Raw genomic sequence first — 20,000 nt, 5'->3', positions numbered from 1 at the left:
ATCAGTCCCCTGCACATTAGAATCCCTATCAGTCCCCTTTACATCAGGGTCTCCATTGGAGTTCCCCATTACATTAGGGTACCCATCAGAATGCTCTGTACATAAGGTTCTCCTCCAGAGTCCCCCGTGCATCAGGGTCCCCATCAGAGCCTCTCTTACATTAGGTGTCCCCATTAGAACCCCTTTACATTAGGTGTACCCATCAGAGTCCCTCTTATATTAAGTGTCCCCATCAGAGTCCCCGTTACATCAGGTGAACCCCAGCAGAGATGTCCCCTTTACATCTGGTGACCCCATCAAAGTTGTCCCCCTTACATCCGGTATCCCAATCGGAGTTGTCCCCCTTACATCCGGTGTCCCCGTCAAAGTTGTCCCCCTTACATCCGGTGTCCCCGTCGGAGTTGTCCCCCTTACATCCGGTGTCCCCATCAGAGTTGTCCCCCTTACGTCCAGTATCCCCATCAGAGTCCCCCTTCAATTGCAAGCCGCAGGTGTTTCAGTTGAAGAAGCCGGCTGGAGAGGAGGGGGAAGGGCTGGTTAGGAAGAGTCAGGGATGGCGTTAGGAGGACTAATCTCAGGGTGACGGCCTCCATATTGGCGTCTACAAATCGGTGCCGGCACTGCTCTCCTTCCTCATCCATGGTGTCCTAACGACGGTCCCATGTAACGACCTTTCTATGTCCCTCAGGCCTTGCTGAAAATGAAGAGTCACTCTCCGCAGCCTGAGAAGCCACTCCGCTTCCTACAGAAGATTGAGAAGCCAGCTCCCCGGCCCGCCACCCCCAGAGTCCCGGAACCTCCGGAGGTGAGCCTCTTCTAATGCCAGCCCCTGTGATTCCATTCCTTCTTCACTTTTTCACCATCTTATTCTTCTCTTTCCAGGGTGAGGAGCAGAAGGAGCTGGCTGTCATCTTCATACAGAAATTAATCCGGGGACGGGCGACACAGAACATGGTAGGGTGTCACTCCTCAGTCAGCCTCCTATAGGCCCACGCATTTTTCTTACATTAATACCCATTTATTTGTTGCAGATACCATGCCGTTGTGGCAGAGCCAAGTGTCCACATGTTCCTGCGTGTTGCACGTACAGCCCTGGCCAAAGTCTTCTGCTTCCATGGTTTTCGATCTTTTTGTCAGATGTTCCTCTAGAATACTGAAGTAGAATGACAATCATTCCATAAGTGGCTAAGGCTTTTCTTCACAATGACATGAAAGAGTCAATATTTGTACTGTTGACCCTTCTTTCTCAAGACCTCTGATTCCCCGTGGCATGCTGTCCATCAACGTCTGGGCCACCTCCTGACTGGTGGCAGACCATTCTTGCATCATCAGTGCTTGGAGTTGGTTAGAGTTTGTAGTGGGTTTTTTTGTTTGTTCACCCTTCTCTTGAGGTTCGACCACATGTTCTCAACGGGATGAAGGTCTGGGGAGTTTCCTGGCCATTGACCCATTAGTTCGGTGTTTGGTTCCCCAAGCCATTTAGTGATCACTTTTTCCTGATGGCAAGGTGCTCCATCATGCTGGAGACGGCATTGTTCCTCACCAAATTCTTCTTGGATGGTTGGGAGAAGTTGCTCTCGGAGGATGTTTTTGGACCATTCTTTATTCATGGCTGTGTTCTTGTGAGTGAGCCCACTCCCTTAGCTGAGAAGCAACCTCACACATGAATGGTCTCAGGAGGCTTTACTGTTGGCATGACAGGGGACTGATGGTAGCTCTCACCTTTTCTTCTCCCGACAAGGACTTAGTGATCACTTTTGCCTTATGGCAAGGTGCACCATCATGCTGGAAAAGGCATGTACGTACAACCCTGGCCAAATGTTTTGAGAATGACACAAATATTAATTTTCACAAAGTCTTCTGCTTCCGTGTTTTTCGATCTTTCTGTCAGATGTTACTCTGGTAGACTGAAGTAGAATGACAACCATTCCATAAGTGTCTAAGGCTTTTCTTCACAATCACATGAAGTTTATGCAGAGTCCATATTTGCAGTGTTGACCCTTCTTTTCCAAGACCTCTGCAATTGATTGCCCGTGGCATGCTGTCCATCAACGTCTGGGCCACCTCCTGACTGGTGGCAGCCCATTCTTGCATCAATGCTGAGAGTTGGTCAGTTTGTGGTGCTTTTTTTTTTTTTGTTTTGTTTTTTTTTTTGTTCACCCGTCTCTTGAGGTTTGACCACAAGTTCTCAATGGGAAATATCTGGGGAGTTTCCTGGCCATGGACCCAAAATTTTGATGTTTGGTTCCCCAAGCCACTTAGTAATCACTTTTTCCTTATTTCAAGGTGCTCCATCATGCTGGAGAAGGCAATTTTCCTCACCAAACTCTTCTTAGATGGTTGGGAGAAGTTGCTCTCGGAGGATGTTTTTGTACCATTCTTTATTCATGGATGTGTTCTTGTGAGTGAGCCCAGTCCCTTGGCTGAGAAGCGACCTCACACATGAATGGTCTCAGGTTGCTTTACTGTTGGCATGACACAGGACTGATGGTAGCTCTCACCTTTTCTTCTCCAGACAAGGACCTAGTTTTGACTTTTGCCTTATGGCAAGGTGCTCCATCATGCTGGCGAATGCTTTGTTTTTCACCAAACTGTCCTTGGATGGTTGGGAGAAGTTGCTTTCGGAGGGTGTTTTTGGACCATTTTTTATTCATGGCTGTGTTCTTGTGAGTGAGCCCACTTCCTTGGCTGAGAAGCGACCCCACACATGAATGGTCTCAGGAGGCTTTACTGTTGTCATGACACAGGACTGATGGTAGCGCTCACCTTTTCTTCTCCGGACAAGGACTTAGTTATGACTTTTTGCTTTATGGCAAGGTTCTCCATCATGCTGGAATAGGCATTGTTCCTCACCAAACTCTTCTTGGACGGTTGGGAGAAGTTGCTCTCTGAGGATGTTTTTGGACCATTCTTTATTCAATGGCTGTGTTCTTGTGAGTGAACCACTGCCTTGGCTGAGAAGCGACCCCACACATGAATGGTCTCAGGAGGCTTTACTGTTGGCATGACACAGGACTGATGGTAGCTCTCTCCTTTTCTTCTCCAGACAAGGACCTAGTTTTGACTTTTGCCTTATGGCAAGGTGCTCCATCATGCTGGAGAATGCTTTGTTTTTCACCATACTGTCCTTGGATGGTTGGGAGAAGTTACTCTCGGAGGATGTTTTTGTACCATTCTTTATTCATGGCTGTGTTCTTGTGAGTAAGCCCACTGCCTTGGTTGAGAAGCGACCCCACACATGAATGGTCTCAGGAGGCTTTACTGTTGGCATGACACAGGATTGATGGTAGCTCTCTCCTTTTCTTCTCCCGACAAGGACTTAGTGATCACTTTTGCCTTACAGCAAGGTTCTCCATCATGCTGGAAAAGCCATGTACGTACAACCCTGGCCAAACATTTTGAGAATGACACAAATATTAATTTTCACAAAGTCTTCTGCTTCCATGTTTTTCTATCTTTGTGTCACATGTTACTCTGGTAGACTGAAGTATAATGACAAGCATTCCATAAGTGTCTAAGGCTTTTCTTCACAATGACATGAAGTTTATGCAAAGAGTCAATATTTGCAGTGTTGACCCTTCTTTTGCAAGACCTCTGCGATTCCCCGTGGCATGCTGTCCATCAACGTCTGAGCCACCTCCTGACTGATGGCAGCCTATTCTTGCATCATCAATGCTTGGAGTTGGTTAGAGTTTGTAGTGTTTCCTTTTTTTTTTTTTTTTTCACCCACCTCTTGAGGATTGACCACAAGTTCTCAATGGGATGAAGGTCTCGGGAGATTCCTGGCCATGGACCCAAAATTATGATGTTTGGTTCCCCAAGCCACTTAGTGATCACTTTTTCCTTCTGGCAAGATGCTCCATCATGCTGGAGAAGGCATTGTTCCTCACCAAACTCTTCTTGAATGTTTGGGAGAAGTGTCTCTCGGAGGATCTCAACACAATAAAAATGAGTCAAAATGTGCGTTCAAAAGTAGCAGTATTAATTTCACGCTATTGCATGGTCGTTTTAACTTTTGGTTTCGCGGTTTAAACTCCGGTGATTTGTAATCACACAATTATCTCAGGAGATCTGAGAAAAACGTCTCCTCTCCTTCCGAGGACAAATGTTCTCCGCTTCATAAACTGGGACGGAGGAGAAGACTTCTCCCTGAGAACTGAAATGAGATAAATAATCTCTGCTTAATAAACGTACACCTCAGTAAGGAAGTCTTATCCCGTTCTCTCATATCTGATCCATTGTTCTCCATTTCTTTCTAGATGTTTGAGGGGAAGGAGAAGCGTCTGGAGCTGATCCGTGAACTGCGCACCACACACGCTCTGCAGGAGGAGGGGCAACTGCTGAAGAATGAGGGCAGAGAGGAGACCCTGACCTTACAGCGTCAGCGGGAACTGGACAAGCACAAAGTACGTGTCCACTGACTTTATTCATCTTTCTTTTTAGGAAAGGAGACCAGTAGACAAATCCCCCCCCCCCAACCAAAAAAAAAATTCCCCAGATCCAGCTCAGTTAAAGCAGAAATCAAAAATAAGATAAAAATAAACCGCCCGATAAAAAGATAAAATCCACAAAACCAGCTTCAATCAGAAGGTACTTTTTTTTTCCGCTACTAGATGTCCTCATTCTGATGGCCAGCATCATTCCACCTACTTCCCGTGAGCCCGGGTCTCCTGGGACACACCCCTGGCCTGTGACTCTGCCCACTCCTCCAGTCAAAATGCTTCTTGGGAGTTCATGAACTGATTGGCTCCTTGTAATGCCATAGTGTTGGGAGATCTTACGAGAGTTTGCCACCTATGGCCCTACAGCCTTCTGAAATGCTTGACATGTATGCCAGGAGGCTGAAGGCAGAGATTTCCCAACACTATGGCAACATGTGATGGGGATGTGCGAGATTTGGCACTGCGTCATCAGGGGGCCAGCAGCAAGAACCAGGAAGAGTCAGTTGACTCCCAATGATGAAAACAACAAACATGGCGGCACGAACCACGAAGACTCAGCCAACTCCCAATGATGAAAAAAACAAAGATGGCGGCATGAACCAGGAAGAGTCAGCCAACTCCCGAAGACGAAAAAAACAAAGATGGCAGCACGAACCAGGAAGAATCAGCCAACTCCCAATGAGGAAGAAAACAAAGATGGTGACACGAACCAGGAAGAGTCAGCCAACTCCCAATGAGGAAAAATACAAAGATGGCGGCACAAACCAGGAAGAGTCAGCCAACTCCCAATGAGGAAAAAAACAAAGATGGCGGCACGAACCAGGAAGAGTCAGCCAACTCCCAATGATGAAAAAAAAAACAAAGATAGTGGCAGGAACCTGGAAAAGTCAAGCAACTCCCAATGATGAAGAAAACAAAGATGGCGGCACAAACCAGGAAGAGTCTGTGCATGAGGCTTTATTTTCCTGGACATGGGGGGAGGTCCCCTTTAAACCCTTGCCATCCACTCATAGCACTGCAAGCGGGTGGCAGCCGCAGGCCAGGCAACATACATGTACGTTGCTGCCTGCTTTTGGACGCGTGGGCATGCGCACTCCCTGTGACCCATGCTGTGATTGGACACAGTTTATCAGAAAGTTTCCGCCAATGAAATCAGCTGATCGGCTGCGTCCAATCCCAGCACAGAGTTCCGTGTTTACAAAACAAAGACCAAAAAAAATCTCTCTTTGTGGGAAAAAACTGACATAAATTTTTTTTGGGTGCAGTGTTGCATGACCACGCAATTGCCAGTTAAAGTAGCGCAGTGCCGAATAGCAAAAAATGCCCAGTCGTGAGGAGGGTAAAACTTTCCAGAAGTCAAGCGGTTCATTAATAAATAAAGCAGCAGGTCCAGCGGTAAAAATATCGTCATGATTGATTGTTCAGTATTCATTGGCTGGTGTGTCTTCCCCCGCAGGCCGCAGTGCAGGAGGAGCACCTGTCCCGGATGGAGGGGGAGGTCCTCTCAGATATGTTCGACTTCCTCTCAAAAGAGCTCGTCCGCCTGCAAGAAGAACGCAGAATCCACGCATTCGCCATGCTCGCCGAACGCCACCGACGCATCCGAGAAGCGGAGGAAAGCGGGAGGAGACAGGTGGAGGAGCGGAGGAGACGGGAGGAGGACGAGATCTTCCGACAGGTAAGTGCAGGGGTGGGGGTCAGGTCTGAACGGAGAGACCCCGCATTCACTATATCCGCTCTCCCTGGACCCCGCATTCACTATATCCGCTCTCCCCAGACCCCGCATTCACTATATCCGCTCTCCCCGGACCCCGCATTCACTATATCCGCTCTCCCCGGACCCCGCATTCACTATATCCGCTCTCCACGGACCCCGCATTCACTATATCCGCTCTCCCCGGACCCCGCATTCACTGTATCCGCTCTCCCCGGACCCCGCATTCACTGTATCCGCTCTCCCCGGACCCCGCATTCACTATATCTGCTCTCCCCGGACCCCGCATTCACTATATCCGCTCTCCCCGGACCCCGCATTCACTATATCCGCTCTCCCCGGACCCCGCATTCACTATATCCGCTCTCCCCGGACCCCGCATTCACTATATCCGCTCTCCCCGGACCCCGCATTCACTGTATCCGCTCTCCCCGGACCCCGCATTCACTATATCCGCTCTCCCCGGACCCCGCATTCACTATATCCGCTCTCCCCGGACCCCGCATTCACTATATCCGCTCTCCCCGGACCCCGCATTCACTATATCCGCTCTCCCCGGACCCCGCATTCACTATATCCGCTCTCCCCGGACCCCGCGTTCACTATATCCGCTCTCCCCGGATCCCGCGTTCACTATATCCGCTCTCCCCGGACCCCGCGTTCACTATATCCGCTCTCCCCGGACCCCGCATTCACTATATCCGCTCTCCACGGACCCCGCATTCACTATATCCGCTCTCCCCGGACCCCGCATTCACTATATCCGCTCTCCCCGGACCCCGCATTCACTATATCCGCTCTCCCCGGACCCCGCATTCACTATATCCGCTCTCCCCGGACCCCGCATTCACTGTATCCGCTCTCCCCGGACCCCGCATTCACTGTATCCGCTCTCCCCGGACCCCGCATTCACTATATCCGCTCTCCCCGGACCCCGCGTTCACTATATCCGCTCTCCCCGGATCCCGCGTTCACTATATCGGCTCTCCCCGGACCCCGCGTTCACTATATCGGCTCTCCCCGGACCCCGCGTTCACTATATCGGCTCTCCCCGGACCCCGCGTTCACTATATCGGCTCTCCCCGGACCCCGCGTTCACTATATCGGCTCTCCCCGGACCCCGCGTTCACTATATCGGCTCTCCCCGGACCCCGCGTTCACTATATCGGCTCTCCCCGGACCCCGCGTTCACTGTATCGGCTCTCCCCGGACCCCGCGTTCACTGTATCCGCTCTCCCCGGACCCCGCGTTCACTGTATCCGCTCTCCCCGGACCCCGCGTTCACTGTATCCGCTCTCCCCGGACCCCGCGTTCACTGTATCCGCTCTCCCCGGACCCCGCGTTCACTGTATCCGCTCTCCCCGCACCCCGCGTTCACTGTATCCGCTCTCCCCGCACCCCGCGTTCACTGTATCCGCTCTCCCCGCACCCCGCATTCACTGTATCCGCTCTCCCCGCACCCCGCATTCACTGTATCCGCTCTCCCCGCACCCCGCATTCACTGTATCCGCTCTCCCCGCACCCCGCATTCACTGTATCCGCTCTCCCCGCACCCCGCATTCACTGTATCCGCTCTCCCCGCACCCCGCATTCACTGTATCTGCTCTCCCCGCACCCCGCATTCACTGTATCCGCTCTCCCCGCACCCCGCATTCACTGTATCCGCTCTCCCCGCACCCCGCATTCACTTTATCCGCTCTCCCCGCACCCCGCATTCACTGTATCCGCTCTCCCCGTACCCCGCATTCACTGTATCCGCTCTCCCCGCACCCCGCATTCACTGTATCCGCTCTCCCCGGACCCCGCATTCACTGTATCCGCTCTCCCCGGACCCCGCATTCACTGTATCCGCTCTCCCCGGACCCCGCATTCACTATATCCGCTCTCCCCGGACCCCGCATTCACTATATCCGCTCTCCCCGGACCCCGCATTCACTATATCCGCTCTCTCCGGACCCCGCATTCACTATATTCACTCTCTCACAGTGCACAGAACATGGAAATGCAATTATTTTTGTAAATATAAACTGCTAAATACCTTTTCTCATCAGCAGTCTTGTGACTTCTATCAGTGTCCAGCAGAGCACTGGTTAAAGCTTGTAGGAGGAGTTTGCAAACTCCTCTGACTGGCCAATGAGGCTGCAACACCCCTGACCCCCTGTTTGGACAGTGCTGATTGGCCCTGTGCTGATCACATGCACCCTCCCAAGAAAAAAAGCAGTCTGCATGCCTAGAGGCTTGATTTTATACACCTGTGGCCATGGAGGGGACAACCGAACGTGATCTTTGTTGCAAAGAATGGCTGTACATGAATATTGTGAATAGTATTGGCCCCGCCCTCCCAATCATGTGATTCAGGTGTTCCAATCCCCTCCCAATTATGTGATTCAGGTGTTCCTATCCCCTCCCAATCATGTGATTCAGGTGTTCCAATTCCCTCCATATCATGTGATTCATGTGTTCCAATCCCCTCCATATCATGTGATTCAGGTGTTCCAATCCCCTCCATGGACACAGGTGTATACAATCAAGCCCCCAGGCATGCAGACGGCTTCTACAAACATTGGTGAAAGAATGGGTCGCTCTCAGGAGCTCAGTGATTCCAAGCGTGGTCCCGTGATAGGTGGCCTCCTGGGCAATAAGTCCATCCGTGACATTTCCTGGCTACTAAATATTCCACGCTCAACTGTTAGTGGGATTATAACAAAGTGGAAGCAACTGGGAACAACAGCCACTCAGCCACCAAGAGGTAGGCCACGTCACATGACAGGGCGGGGTCAGCGCATGCTGAAGCGCACAGTGCGCAGAAGTCGCCAACTGTCTGCAGAGTCAATAGCTAAAGACCTCCAAACTTGGTGTGGCCTTCAGATGAGCCCAACAACAGTGCGTAGAGAGCTTCATGGAATGGGTTTCCATGGCCGAGCAGCTGCATCCAAGCCTTCCATCACCAAGTGCAATGCAAAGCGTCGGATGCCGTGGTGTAAAGCATGCCACCACTGGACTCTAGAGCAGAGGAGACATGTTCTCTGGAGTGACCAATCACACTTCTCTGTCTGGCAATCCGATGGACGTGACTGGGTTTGGCAGTTGCCAGGAGAACGATACTTGACTGACTGTATTGTGCCAAGTGTAAAGTTTGGTGGAGGGGGGATTATGGTGTGAGGTTGTTTTTCAGGGGTTGGGCTTGGCCCCCTAGTTCCAGTGAAGGGAACTCTTAAGGCGACATTTTGGACAATTTCATGCTCCCAACTTTGTGGGAAGAGTTTGGGGATGGCCCCTTCCTGTTCCAACATGACTGCACACCAGTGCACAAAGCAAGGTCCATAAAGACATGGAGGAGCCAGTTTGGGGTGGAGGAACTTGACTGTCCTGCACAGAGTCCTGACCTCAACCCCATAGAACACCTTTGGGATGAATTAGAGCGGAGACTGCGAGCCAGGCCTCCTCCCCCGACATCAGTGCCTGACCTGACAAATGTGCTTCTGGAAGAATGGTCCAACCTTCCCATAGACACCCTCCTAAACCTTGTGGACGGCCTTCCCAGAAGAGTTGAAGCTGTTATAGCTGCAAAGGGCGGGGCCAACGCAATATTGAACCCTACGGACCAAGACTGGGAGGCCATTAAAGGTCATGTGTGTGGGAAGGGCGGGGCCAACTCAATATTGAACTCTACGGACTAAGACTGGGAGGCCATTAAAGGTTATGTGTGTGGGAAGGGCGGGGCCAACTCAATATTGAACCCTACGGACTAAGACTGGGAGGCCATTGAAGGTCATGTGCGTGGAAAGGCCGGACGACCAATATTGAACCCTACGGACTAAGACTGAGAGGACATTAAAGGTCATGTGTGTGAAAAGGGCGGGGCCAACTCAATATTGAACCCTACAGACTAAGACTGCGAGGCCATTGAAGGTCATGTGCGTGGAAAGGCCGGCCGACCAATATTGAACCCTACAGAATAAGACTGGGAGGCCATTAAAGGTCATGTGTGTGGAAAGGCCGGGGGCCCAATACTTGTGGCATTATCATGTAGCTTCCATCACCATTTGGTTGATGTCTACAAGGCAAAAAGAGAGGGTTGCAAGCTATAAAGCATAACTCAGAAAGATCGAATATATTAAGCGTAGCAGAATGGATCGGAAATATCTCTACCATACCGGAGGAGGATAATTCGGCCTATCCAGTACTGGCTCAGCTGCAACAATGATATATCTGATGAGGCCTACTGTACCTATGTGCAGCCAGAAAACTCCAGTCTGACCTCAGTCCTCATAGATGGGACTTATCAGTCAACCGCCATTGATCGGAGGCAGACAGTCGAGGTGGATTTCCTGCATTGCAGACAGAACAGACCTCGATAAGCAGGTTGGGACAAGCCTGACCCATGTGGAATTCCCTCATTGTACGCAATTCTCTGGAATGTGTCTGTGTAGCTAAAGGTTCCTTCAACCCAGTGCAAGATCTAAAAGAGGCCCCATATACTACACTGTATGGCCAATGCCTGGAGACTCCTGACCCTCACACCTATAGGAGCTTGTTGGACATCTGATTCTAAAACCATGGCCATTAATATGGAGTTGGCCCTTCTATGTGGCTCTTAACATTCTGTTAGGGCGTCCCATGGCTGGTGACCCAGGCTCATCGATGGTGGGGATTCTAAGTGGCAAGTGGTCTCCACCAGAGCTCCTGATGGTGGAGATGCCTTCAGAACCCTAGTGCTCCCGGTTTACTTTGAGCACCAGGTTGTGGCCCTCAGGATCACCCCACCAAGGGGGTGGCTGGAGTGGAAAGGGTACAGTGTGGAGATTGCTCACGAGACAAGAGAGTGGTCTGGTCAGGTAGAGGTCTTGGCAGGCAGGAGGGAGAGAGTAGTCAGGTCAATCCAGGTCAGCATCACGCAGGTAAGCAGTGGCGGAACTACATCGTTGCAAACTTACGATTGGGCCCTGGCGTTCCGCCATCGTGGGGGAGGGGCCCAAGACAGAAGGAAGGAAGCACGCTACAGAACATGTGAAAGGGCCTTGCTGTGGGGTCAGGGGGATCAGTGAGAAGGTTCCTGGATGGATGTGGATTGGGCCCTTGGAGTAGTAGAGGTCCTATGAATCTTTATTATTATTCCTTAGTTGGGGTTAGAGGTTTATTTATTATTTATTATTTGTTGATTATTATTTATTACAAATAAATAAAACATGTAATATTTATTTATTTTTATTTTTGTGAGGGTTAGAGCTTAAGTTTAAGGGTTTGTTTATTTAACATTATTTATTATTACAATGATTAATTATTTACTAAATTTTAATATTTATTACAAATAAAACATTATTAATTTTTGTTTTTGTTAGAGGTTAGGGGTTTATTTATTCATTTATTAATTTTTATTTATTTTTTGGTTAGGGTTAGGGTGTTATTTTATTATTTATTCAGTTAGGGGTTAATGAATTAGTTTATATATTATTTAGATTGTAAGCTCCCAGGATCAGGGCCCTCCTATCCCTCTTGTTTTGAACTGTATTGTTGCTGTATTGTCTCCCGTTATATTGTAAAGCGCTGAGCAAACTGTTGGAGCCATAAATCCTGTATAATAATAATATTTATTTTTAATATGATTATTATTTATGTATTATTTTTTTGGTTAGGGTTAGGGGTTAAAGTTAGAGGTTTGGGGTTTATTCATTCATTCATTTTTATTTATTTATTGTTTAGGGTTAGGGGGTTATTTTTATTTTATTATTTATTCGGTTAGGGGTTAATTAATTAGTTTATATATAATTTATTTGAAAATGATTATTATTTATGTATTCATTTATTATTTTTTGGTTAGGGTTAGGGGTTAAAGTTAGAGGTTAGGGGTTTATTCATTCATTCATTTTTATTTATTTATTGGTTTGGGGTTTTTTATTTTATTATTTATTCGGTTAGGGGCTAATTAATTAGTTTATATATTATATATTTATTTGAATATGATTATTATTTATATATTCATTTATTATTTTTTTTGGTTAGGGTTAGGGGTTAAAGTTAGAGGTTAGAGGTTTATTCATTTATTAATTTTTATTTATTTTTTAGTTAGGGTTAGGGGGTTATTTTATTATTTATTCGGTTAGGGGTTAATTAATTCATTTATATATTATTTATTTAATTGAATATGATTATTTATTTTTATTTATTTTTTGGTTAGGGTTAGGGGTTAAAGTTAGAGGTTAGGGGTTTATTTATTAATTTATACATTTTTATTTATTTTTTGGTCCGGGTTAGGGGGTTATTTTATTATTTATTCGGTTAGGGGTTAATTAATTAGTTTATATATTTATTTAATTGAATATGATTTTTATTTATTATTTATTTTTTGGTTAGGGGTTAAAGTTAGAGGTTAGGGGTTTATTTATTCATTTATTAATTTTTATTTATTTTTGGTTTAGGTTAGGGGTTAGTTTAATTTTTTTTTTTTTTTTTTTTTTATTAGTTGGGTTAATGTTCAGGGGTTGGGGGTTGATTAATTAATTTCTTTATTGTTTATTATTGCATATTATTTATTTGATTATGATGATTATTTTATTTCATTTTTTTTTTCTTAATCGTTGCATTTGAGCAGAATGATGCTTGAAAACGCTAAAAAAAATCCACGAATTGCGCGTTTCAATGTATTTCTATAGAGGGGGAAAAAAAAAAGCTTCAAAACCGCACCGATCGGCCCAAATCGAGCTACAAAAGTGGCTCCAAATCTTTTTTGAGCTTCAGGCAACTTGGAGTGGAGAGGTGAAGCGGCTCCACAGAGGATAATTCCTATTTTTTCCTCCTCAGCATTTTTTTAACGTTTTGAGCTCCGATCTGCAGATCTCTCCGGGGTGAATGGGGCCTCAGAGTTTCGGTTGTTGAGTTGAACCTCCTGTGCTCCCCGTAATGAACGGCTGTGGTTGTGTCCGGCAGGTTGTGAACATTCACCAGAGCACCGTGAACTCCTACCTGGAGGACGTCATCCTCAGCGCCACCCAGGACACGGCGGAGGAGCAGGCGCGGGAGGAGATCCAGCGCAGGGCTCAGGAGATCGATCATATCGCTTACCAGATGGAGAGCAGGTGAGGGAGCCGCTGATCCCCAGAGGGGGGCGGCCACCGACACAACGTACCGCCTCCATGTTATATCCATCCTCCGGCCTCCCCTTCAGTCTTGCACAGGTGTACTGGCTCCTCCCCCTCAGTCGTGCACAGGTGCACCGACTCCTCCCCTTCAGTCTTGCACAGGTGTACCGGCTCCTCCCCTTCAGTCTTGCACAGGTGTACCGACTCTTCCCCTTCAGTCTTTCACAGGTGTACCGGCTCCTCCCCTTCAGTCTTGCACAGGTGTACCAGCACCTCCCCTTCAGTCTTGCACAGGTGTACCGGCTCCTCCCCTTTAGTCTTGCACAGGTGTACCGGCTCCTCCCCTTCAGAATTGCACAGGTGTACCGACTCCTCCCCTTCAGTCTTTCACAGGTGTACCGGCTCCTCCCCTTCAGTCTTGCACAGGTGTACCAGCACCTCCCCTTCAGTCTTGCACAGGTGTACCGGCTCCTCCCCTTCAGTCTTGCAAAGGTGTACCGACTCCTCCCCTTCAGTCTTTCACAGGTGTACCGGCTCCTCCCCTTCAGTCTTGCACAGGTGTACCAGCACCTCCCCTTCAGTCTTGCACAGGTGTACCGGCTCCTCCCCTTAGTCTTGCACAAGTGTACCAGCTCCTCCCCTTCAGTCTTGCACAGGTGTACCGGTTCCTCCCCTTCAGTCTTGCACAGGTGTACCGGCTCCTCCCCTTCAGTCTTGCATAGGTGTGCCGGCTCCTCCCCTCCAGTCTTGCACAGGTGTACCGGCTCCTCCCCTCCAGTCTTGCACAGGTGTACCGGCTCCTCCCCTTCAGTCTTGCATAGGTGTGCCGGCTCCTCCCCTTCAGTCTTGCACAGGTGTACCGGCTCCTCCCCTTCAGTCTTGCAGAGGTATGCTGGCTCCTCCCCTTCAGTCTTGCACAGGTGTACCAGCACCTCCCCTTCAGTCTTGCACAGGTGTACCGGCTCCTCCCCTTTAGTCTTGCACAGGTGTACCGGCTCCTCCCCTTCAGAATTGCACAGGTGTACCGACTCCTCCCCTTCAGTCTTTCACAGGTGTACCGGCTCCTCCTCTTCAGTCTTGCACAGGTGTACCGGCTCCTCCTCTTCAGTCTTGCACAGGTGTACCAGCACCTCCCCTTCAGTCTTGCACAGGTGTACCGGCTCCTCCCCTTCAGTCTTGCACAGGTGTACCGACTCCTCCCCTTCAGTCTTGCACAGGTGTACCGGCTCCTCCCCTTAGTCTTGCACAGGTGTACCGGCTCCTCCCCTTCAGTCTTTCACAGGTGTACCAGCACCTCCCCTTCAGTCTTGCACAGGTGTACCGGCACCTCCCCTTCAGTCTTGCACAGGTGTACCAGCTCCTCCCCTTCAGTCTTGCACAGGTGTACCGGCTCCTCCCCTTCAGTCTTGCACAGGTGTACCGGCTCCTCCCCTTCAGTCTTGCATAGGTGTGCCGGCTCCTCCCCTTCAGTCTTGCACAGGTGTGCCGGCTCCTCCCCTCCAGTCTTGCACAGGTGTGCCGGCTCCTCCCCTCCAGTCTTGTACAGGTGTACCGGCTCCTCCCCTCCAGTCTTGTACAGGTGTACCGGCTCCTCCCCTTCAGTCTTGCACAGGTGTACCGGCTCCTCCCCTTCAGTCTTGCAGAGGTATGCTGGCTCCTCCCCTTCAGTCTTGCACAGGTGTACCAGTACCTCCCCTTCAGTCTTGCACAGGTGTACCGGCTCCTCCCCTTTAGTCTTGCACAGGTGTACCGGCTCCTCCCCTTCAGAATTGCACAGGTGTACCGACTCCTCCCCTTCAGTCTTTCACAGGTGTACCGGCTCCTCCCCTTCAGTCTTGCACAGGTGTACCAGCACCTCCCCTTCAGTCTTGCACAAGTGTACCGGCTCCTCCCCTTCAGTCTTGCACAGGTGTACCGACTCCTCCCCTTCAGTCTTGCACAGGTGTACCGGCTCCTCCCCTTAGTCTTGCACAGGTGTACCGGCTCCTCCCCTTTAGTCATGCACAGGTGTACCGGCTCCTCCCCTTTAGTCATGCACAGGTGTACTGGCTGCTCCCCTTTAGTCTTCCACAGGTGTACTGGCTCCTCCCCTTTAGTCTTCCACAGGTGTACTGGCTCCTCCCCTTTAGTCTTCCACAGGTGTAGCGGCTCCTCCCCTTCAGTCTTGCACAGGTGTAGCGGCTCCTCCCCTTCAGTCTTGCACAGGTGTAGCGGCTCCTCCCCTTCAGTCTTGTACAGGTGTACCGGCTCCTCCCCTGGACTGAAACGGCTTCCTCTGATATCATCGCACACTGGGAGCTTCTCACAATGTTCATTAGAAGCTGCAGCAATCAGATAGAGCTCCACCCCATTTCCTGGCTGGAGGACACCCAGCATCATTTATCTCCTCCTTGCTCTAGGACCCTTTATGGATATTTTGGGCCTTTTGTCTTTATAAATGGTCTCTGAACTCCTCTGCGGCCCCTGACATATTTCTCTCTGGGGGCCCATATTTGCCCCGGGGGGGGGGGGTCAGTATAATGTCTGCAGTAACATTGTCGCTCGTTCCCACAGCCGCACCCAGCTGCAGTCGGAGGAGATCGTGGCGGAGTTGGTGTACAGTTTTCTGATCCCAGAAATGCAGAAGACAGCTGTCCGGGGGAGAGGTAAGTGCTCCCTGTATACAGAGGCACCAGTGATCAGACTGTACAGTGTAACCTTGATAAGCTGCTGCAGGGGCTGATTTGTGTCACACATTTATGAACACACCCAGGAACTGCACTGGCACCGGGATTTACTTAACTGCGTCATCTCTGAGCTGGCATCCCAGGCCAGGAAGTAGGTTGTGACCCTGGATGATGCCGGAACAAAGATGGCTCCGCCCTTTTTCAGGGGGATGTCAGTGGGCGGTCCTCGTCTCCTATTAACCTTTCTCTCTGTTGTCCTGCAGTGAGGAACTCCCAGCGGAGACACCTTGCGGCCGCCCATCGAATCATTCATGGAAATGCCGAGGCCTTACTGAGCGCGGAGACGCACCAACCGACTACAGAAGGGGAAGATGCGCAGTGACGTAACACCGCGGTACGCCATATTCTCCACCCCGACCGTCTGACACAATCCAAAGATTACAACCAATCCGCCTCATATACAGCAACGTTACTGGAAGCAATACTGACCATAACAGCCAATCAAAAGCCGGACTAGAAAAAAAAAATTTGATTGGTTGGTATGAACGTCGGGAGGCGGGGCAGAGTTTGGTTCTTGTATTGGGGTGCCTGGAACACGATGCAAATAAACTTCATTCGTTCTTATCATTCGATTGATATTTCTTCTACTGGATCCTCCAAACTGTACACTGAATCCTGGAGGAGTCCGCCTGTCAGAGACCGACACCTCATGTGAGGGGCGGGGAAATCTCCCCATGTGGGAGGGGCAGAGACACAAACTACTGCTGGGAAATCTCATTGTGGGAGGGGCAGAGACACAACTACTGCAGGGAAATCTCCCCATTGTGGGAGGGGCAGAGACACAAACTACTGGGGGAAATCTCCCCATTGTGGGAGGGGCAGAGACACAAACTACTGGGGGAAATCTCCCCATTGTGGGAGGGGCAGAGACAAACTACTGCAGGGAAATTTCCCTATTGTGGGAGGGGCAGAGACACAAATTACTGCAGGGAAATCTCCCCATTGTGGGAAGGGCAGAGACACAAACAGCTGCAGGGAAATCTCCCCATTGTGGGAGGGGCAGAGACACAAACAGCTGCAGGGAAATCTCCCCATTGTGGGAGGGGCAGAGACACAAACAGCTGCAGGGAAATCTCCCCATTGTGGGAGGGGCAGAGACACAAACTACTGGGGGGAAATCTCCCCATTGTGGGAGGGGCAGAGACACAAACTACTGGGGGAAATCTCCCCATTGTGGGAGGGGCAGAGACACAAACTACTGGGGGGAAATCTCCCCATTGTGGGAGGGGCAGAGATAAAAACTACTGCAGGGAAATCTCCCCATTGTGGGAGGGGCAGAGACACAAACTACTGGGAGGAAATCTCCCCATGTGGGAGGGGCAGAGACACAAACTACTGGAGGAAATCTCCCCATGTGGGAGGGGCAGAGACACAAACTACTGGAGGAAATCTCCCCATTGTGGGAGGGGCAGAGACACAAACTACTGGAGGAAATCTCCCCATTGTGGGAGGGGCAGAGACACAAACTACTGGGGGAAATCTCCCCATTGTGGGAGGGGCAGAGACACAAACTACTGGGGGAAATCTCCCCATTGTGGGAGGGGCAGAGAAACAAATTGCACATGACATAGGGCCACAGAGAATGGTATACTGTAGATCTATGGGGGTATTACTCCTGATATAGTGCTATATAGGGTGGTGCTCCTGGTTTAGGGCCACAGAGGGCGGTGCTCCTGGTTTAGGACCATAGAGGGCGGTGCTTCTTGTTTAGGACCATAGAGGGTGGTTATTCTCTGGACTCTGAAGGTTTTCACCCCCCCCATCCTCAGCCCCTGTTATACTGCACAAGAGCAGAGGCTCTCCCCCTCCTCATTAGCTCAGCCACAGCAGTGGGAGCCAATGGCTGCTGTCCATCATAGCCAGTGAGGAGGGGTTTGGGGTGGGACAGAGCCGCCTCAGGAGCGAGCACACACTAGTGCCCCCTTAACAAACAGCTTGCTATGGGGACATTTGTTGAGGGGGGAGGGGCCAGGAGTGCCAACAGGGGACCCAAGAAGAGGAGGATCGGGATTACTCTGTATAACATGCTTGTTATAAAAAGAAGAAATATCCTTTACAATCACTAGAAAAACCTGCCCGCCCTACACACGGATGGGTGATGACACACACACATGGAATGACACACACACACACATGGAATGACACACACACACATGGACGGGTGATGACACACACACACATGGAGGGGTGATGACACACACACACATGGACGGGTGATGACACACACACAAACATGGAGGGGTGATGACACACACACACACATGGAGGGGTGATGACACACACACACATGGAGGGGTGATGACACACACACACATGGAGGGGTGATGACACACACACACATGGACGGGTGATGACACACACACACACATGGACGGGTGATGACACACACACACACATGGAGGGGTGATGACACACACACACACATGGACGGGTGATCACACACACACACACACACATGGACGGGTGATCACACACACACACACACACACATGGATGGGTGATGACACACACACACACACACATGGACGGGTGATGACACACACACACACACACACACATGGACGGGTGATGACACACACACACACATGGACGGGTGATGACACACACACACACATGGACGGGTGATGACACACACACATGGACGGGTGATGACACACACACATGGACGGGTGATGACACACACACACATGGACGGGTGATGACACACACACATGGACGGGTGATGACACACACACACACATGGAGGGGTGATGACACACACACACACATGGAGGGGTGATGACACACACACACACACACATGGACGGGTGATGACACACACACACACACACACACGGACGGGTGATGACACACACATGGACGGGTGATGACACACACACACACACACACATGGACGGGTGATGACACACACACACACATGGACGGGTGATGACACACACACATGGACGGGTGATGACACACACACATGGACGGGTGATGACACACACACACATGGAGGGGTGATGACACACACACACACACATGGAGGGGTGATGACACACACACACACATGGAGGGGTGATGACACACACACATGGATGGGTGATGACACACACACACACACATGGACGGGTGATGACACACACACACACACACACACACATGGACGGGTGATGACACACACATGGATGGGTGATGACACACACACATGGACGGGTGATGACACACACACACATTGAGGGGTGATGACACACACACACACACATGGAGGGGTGATGACACACACACGGACGGGTGATGACACACACACACACATGGAGGGGTGATGACACACACACACACACACACACACACACACACACACACACACATGGACGGGTGATGACACACACACACATGGAGGGGTGATGACACACACACACACACACACATGGACGGGTGATGACACACACACACATGGAGGGGTGATGACACACACACATGGACGGGTGATGACACACACACATGGACGGGTGATGACACACACACACATGGACGGGTGATGACACACACACATGGACGGGTGATGACACACACACATGGACGGGTGATGACACACACACACATGGAGGGGTGATGACACACACACACACATGGAGGGGTGATGACACACACACACACACACATGGACGGGTGATGACACACACACACACACACACACGGACGGGTGATGACACACACATGGACGGGTGATGACACACACACACACACACACATGGACGGGTGATGACACACACACACACATGGACGGGTGATGACACACACACATGGACGGGTGATGACACACACACATGGACGGGTGATGACACACACACACATGGAGGGGTGATGACACACACACACATGGAGGGGTGATGACACACACACACACACATGGAGGGGTGATGACACACACACACACACATGGAGGGGTGATGACACACACACACACATGGACGGGTGATGACACACACACACATGGAGGGGTGATGACACACACACACACACATGGAGGGGTGATGACACACACACATGGATGGGT

The 20,000-nt window shown here is 50.2% G+C and overlaps 1 protein-coding gene across 1 annotated transcript in view; it reads left to right on the top strand.

Annotated features, from left to right (window-relative positions):
- CFAP91 (cilia and flagella associated protein 91) overlaps window positions 1–16,528 on the top strand; it is a gene marked incomplete at its 5' end in the record, with an annotated part of 21,436 nt that extends 4,908 nt beyond the window's left edge. The window contains 7 exons of the mRNA XM_089667851.1: window positions 689–805; window positions 883–954; window positions 4,260–4,406; window positions 5,899–6,120; window positions 13,084–13,232; window positions 15,789–15,880; window positions 16,165–16,528. Of these exons, the coding sequence (XP_089523977.1) occupies window positions 689–805; window positions 883–954; window positions 4,260–4,406; window positions 5,899–6,120; window positions 13,084–13,232; window positions 15,789–15,880; window positions 16,165–16,283 (918 nt within the window). The remainder of the gene's footprint in view (window positions 1–688; window positions 806–882; window positions 955–4,259; window positions 4,407–5,898; window positions 6,121–13,083; window positions 13,233–15,788; window positions 15,881–16,164) is intronic.
- Between the last annotated feature and the right edge of the window lie 3,472 nt (window positions 16,529–20,000).

Source organism: Staurois parvus, unplaced genomic scaffold (genome assembly GCF_062004578.1).
Source record: "Staurois parvus isolate SC_StPar_1 unplaced genomic scaffold, SC_StPar_1.0 ptg003619l, whole genome shotgun sequence".
Taxonomy (NCBI): Eukaryota; Metazoa; Chordata; class Amphibia; order Anura; family Ranidae; genus Staurois; species Staurois parvus.
This window is presented reverse-complemented; position numbering and strand designations above follow the sequence as displayed.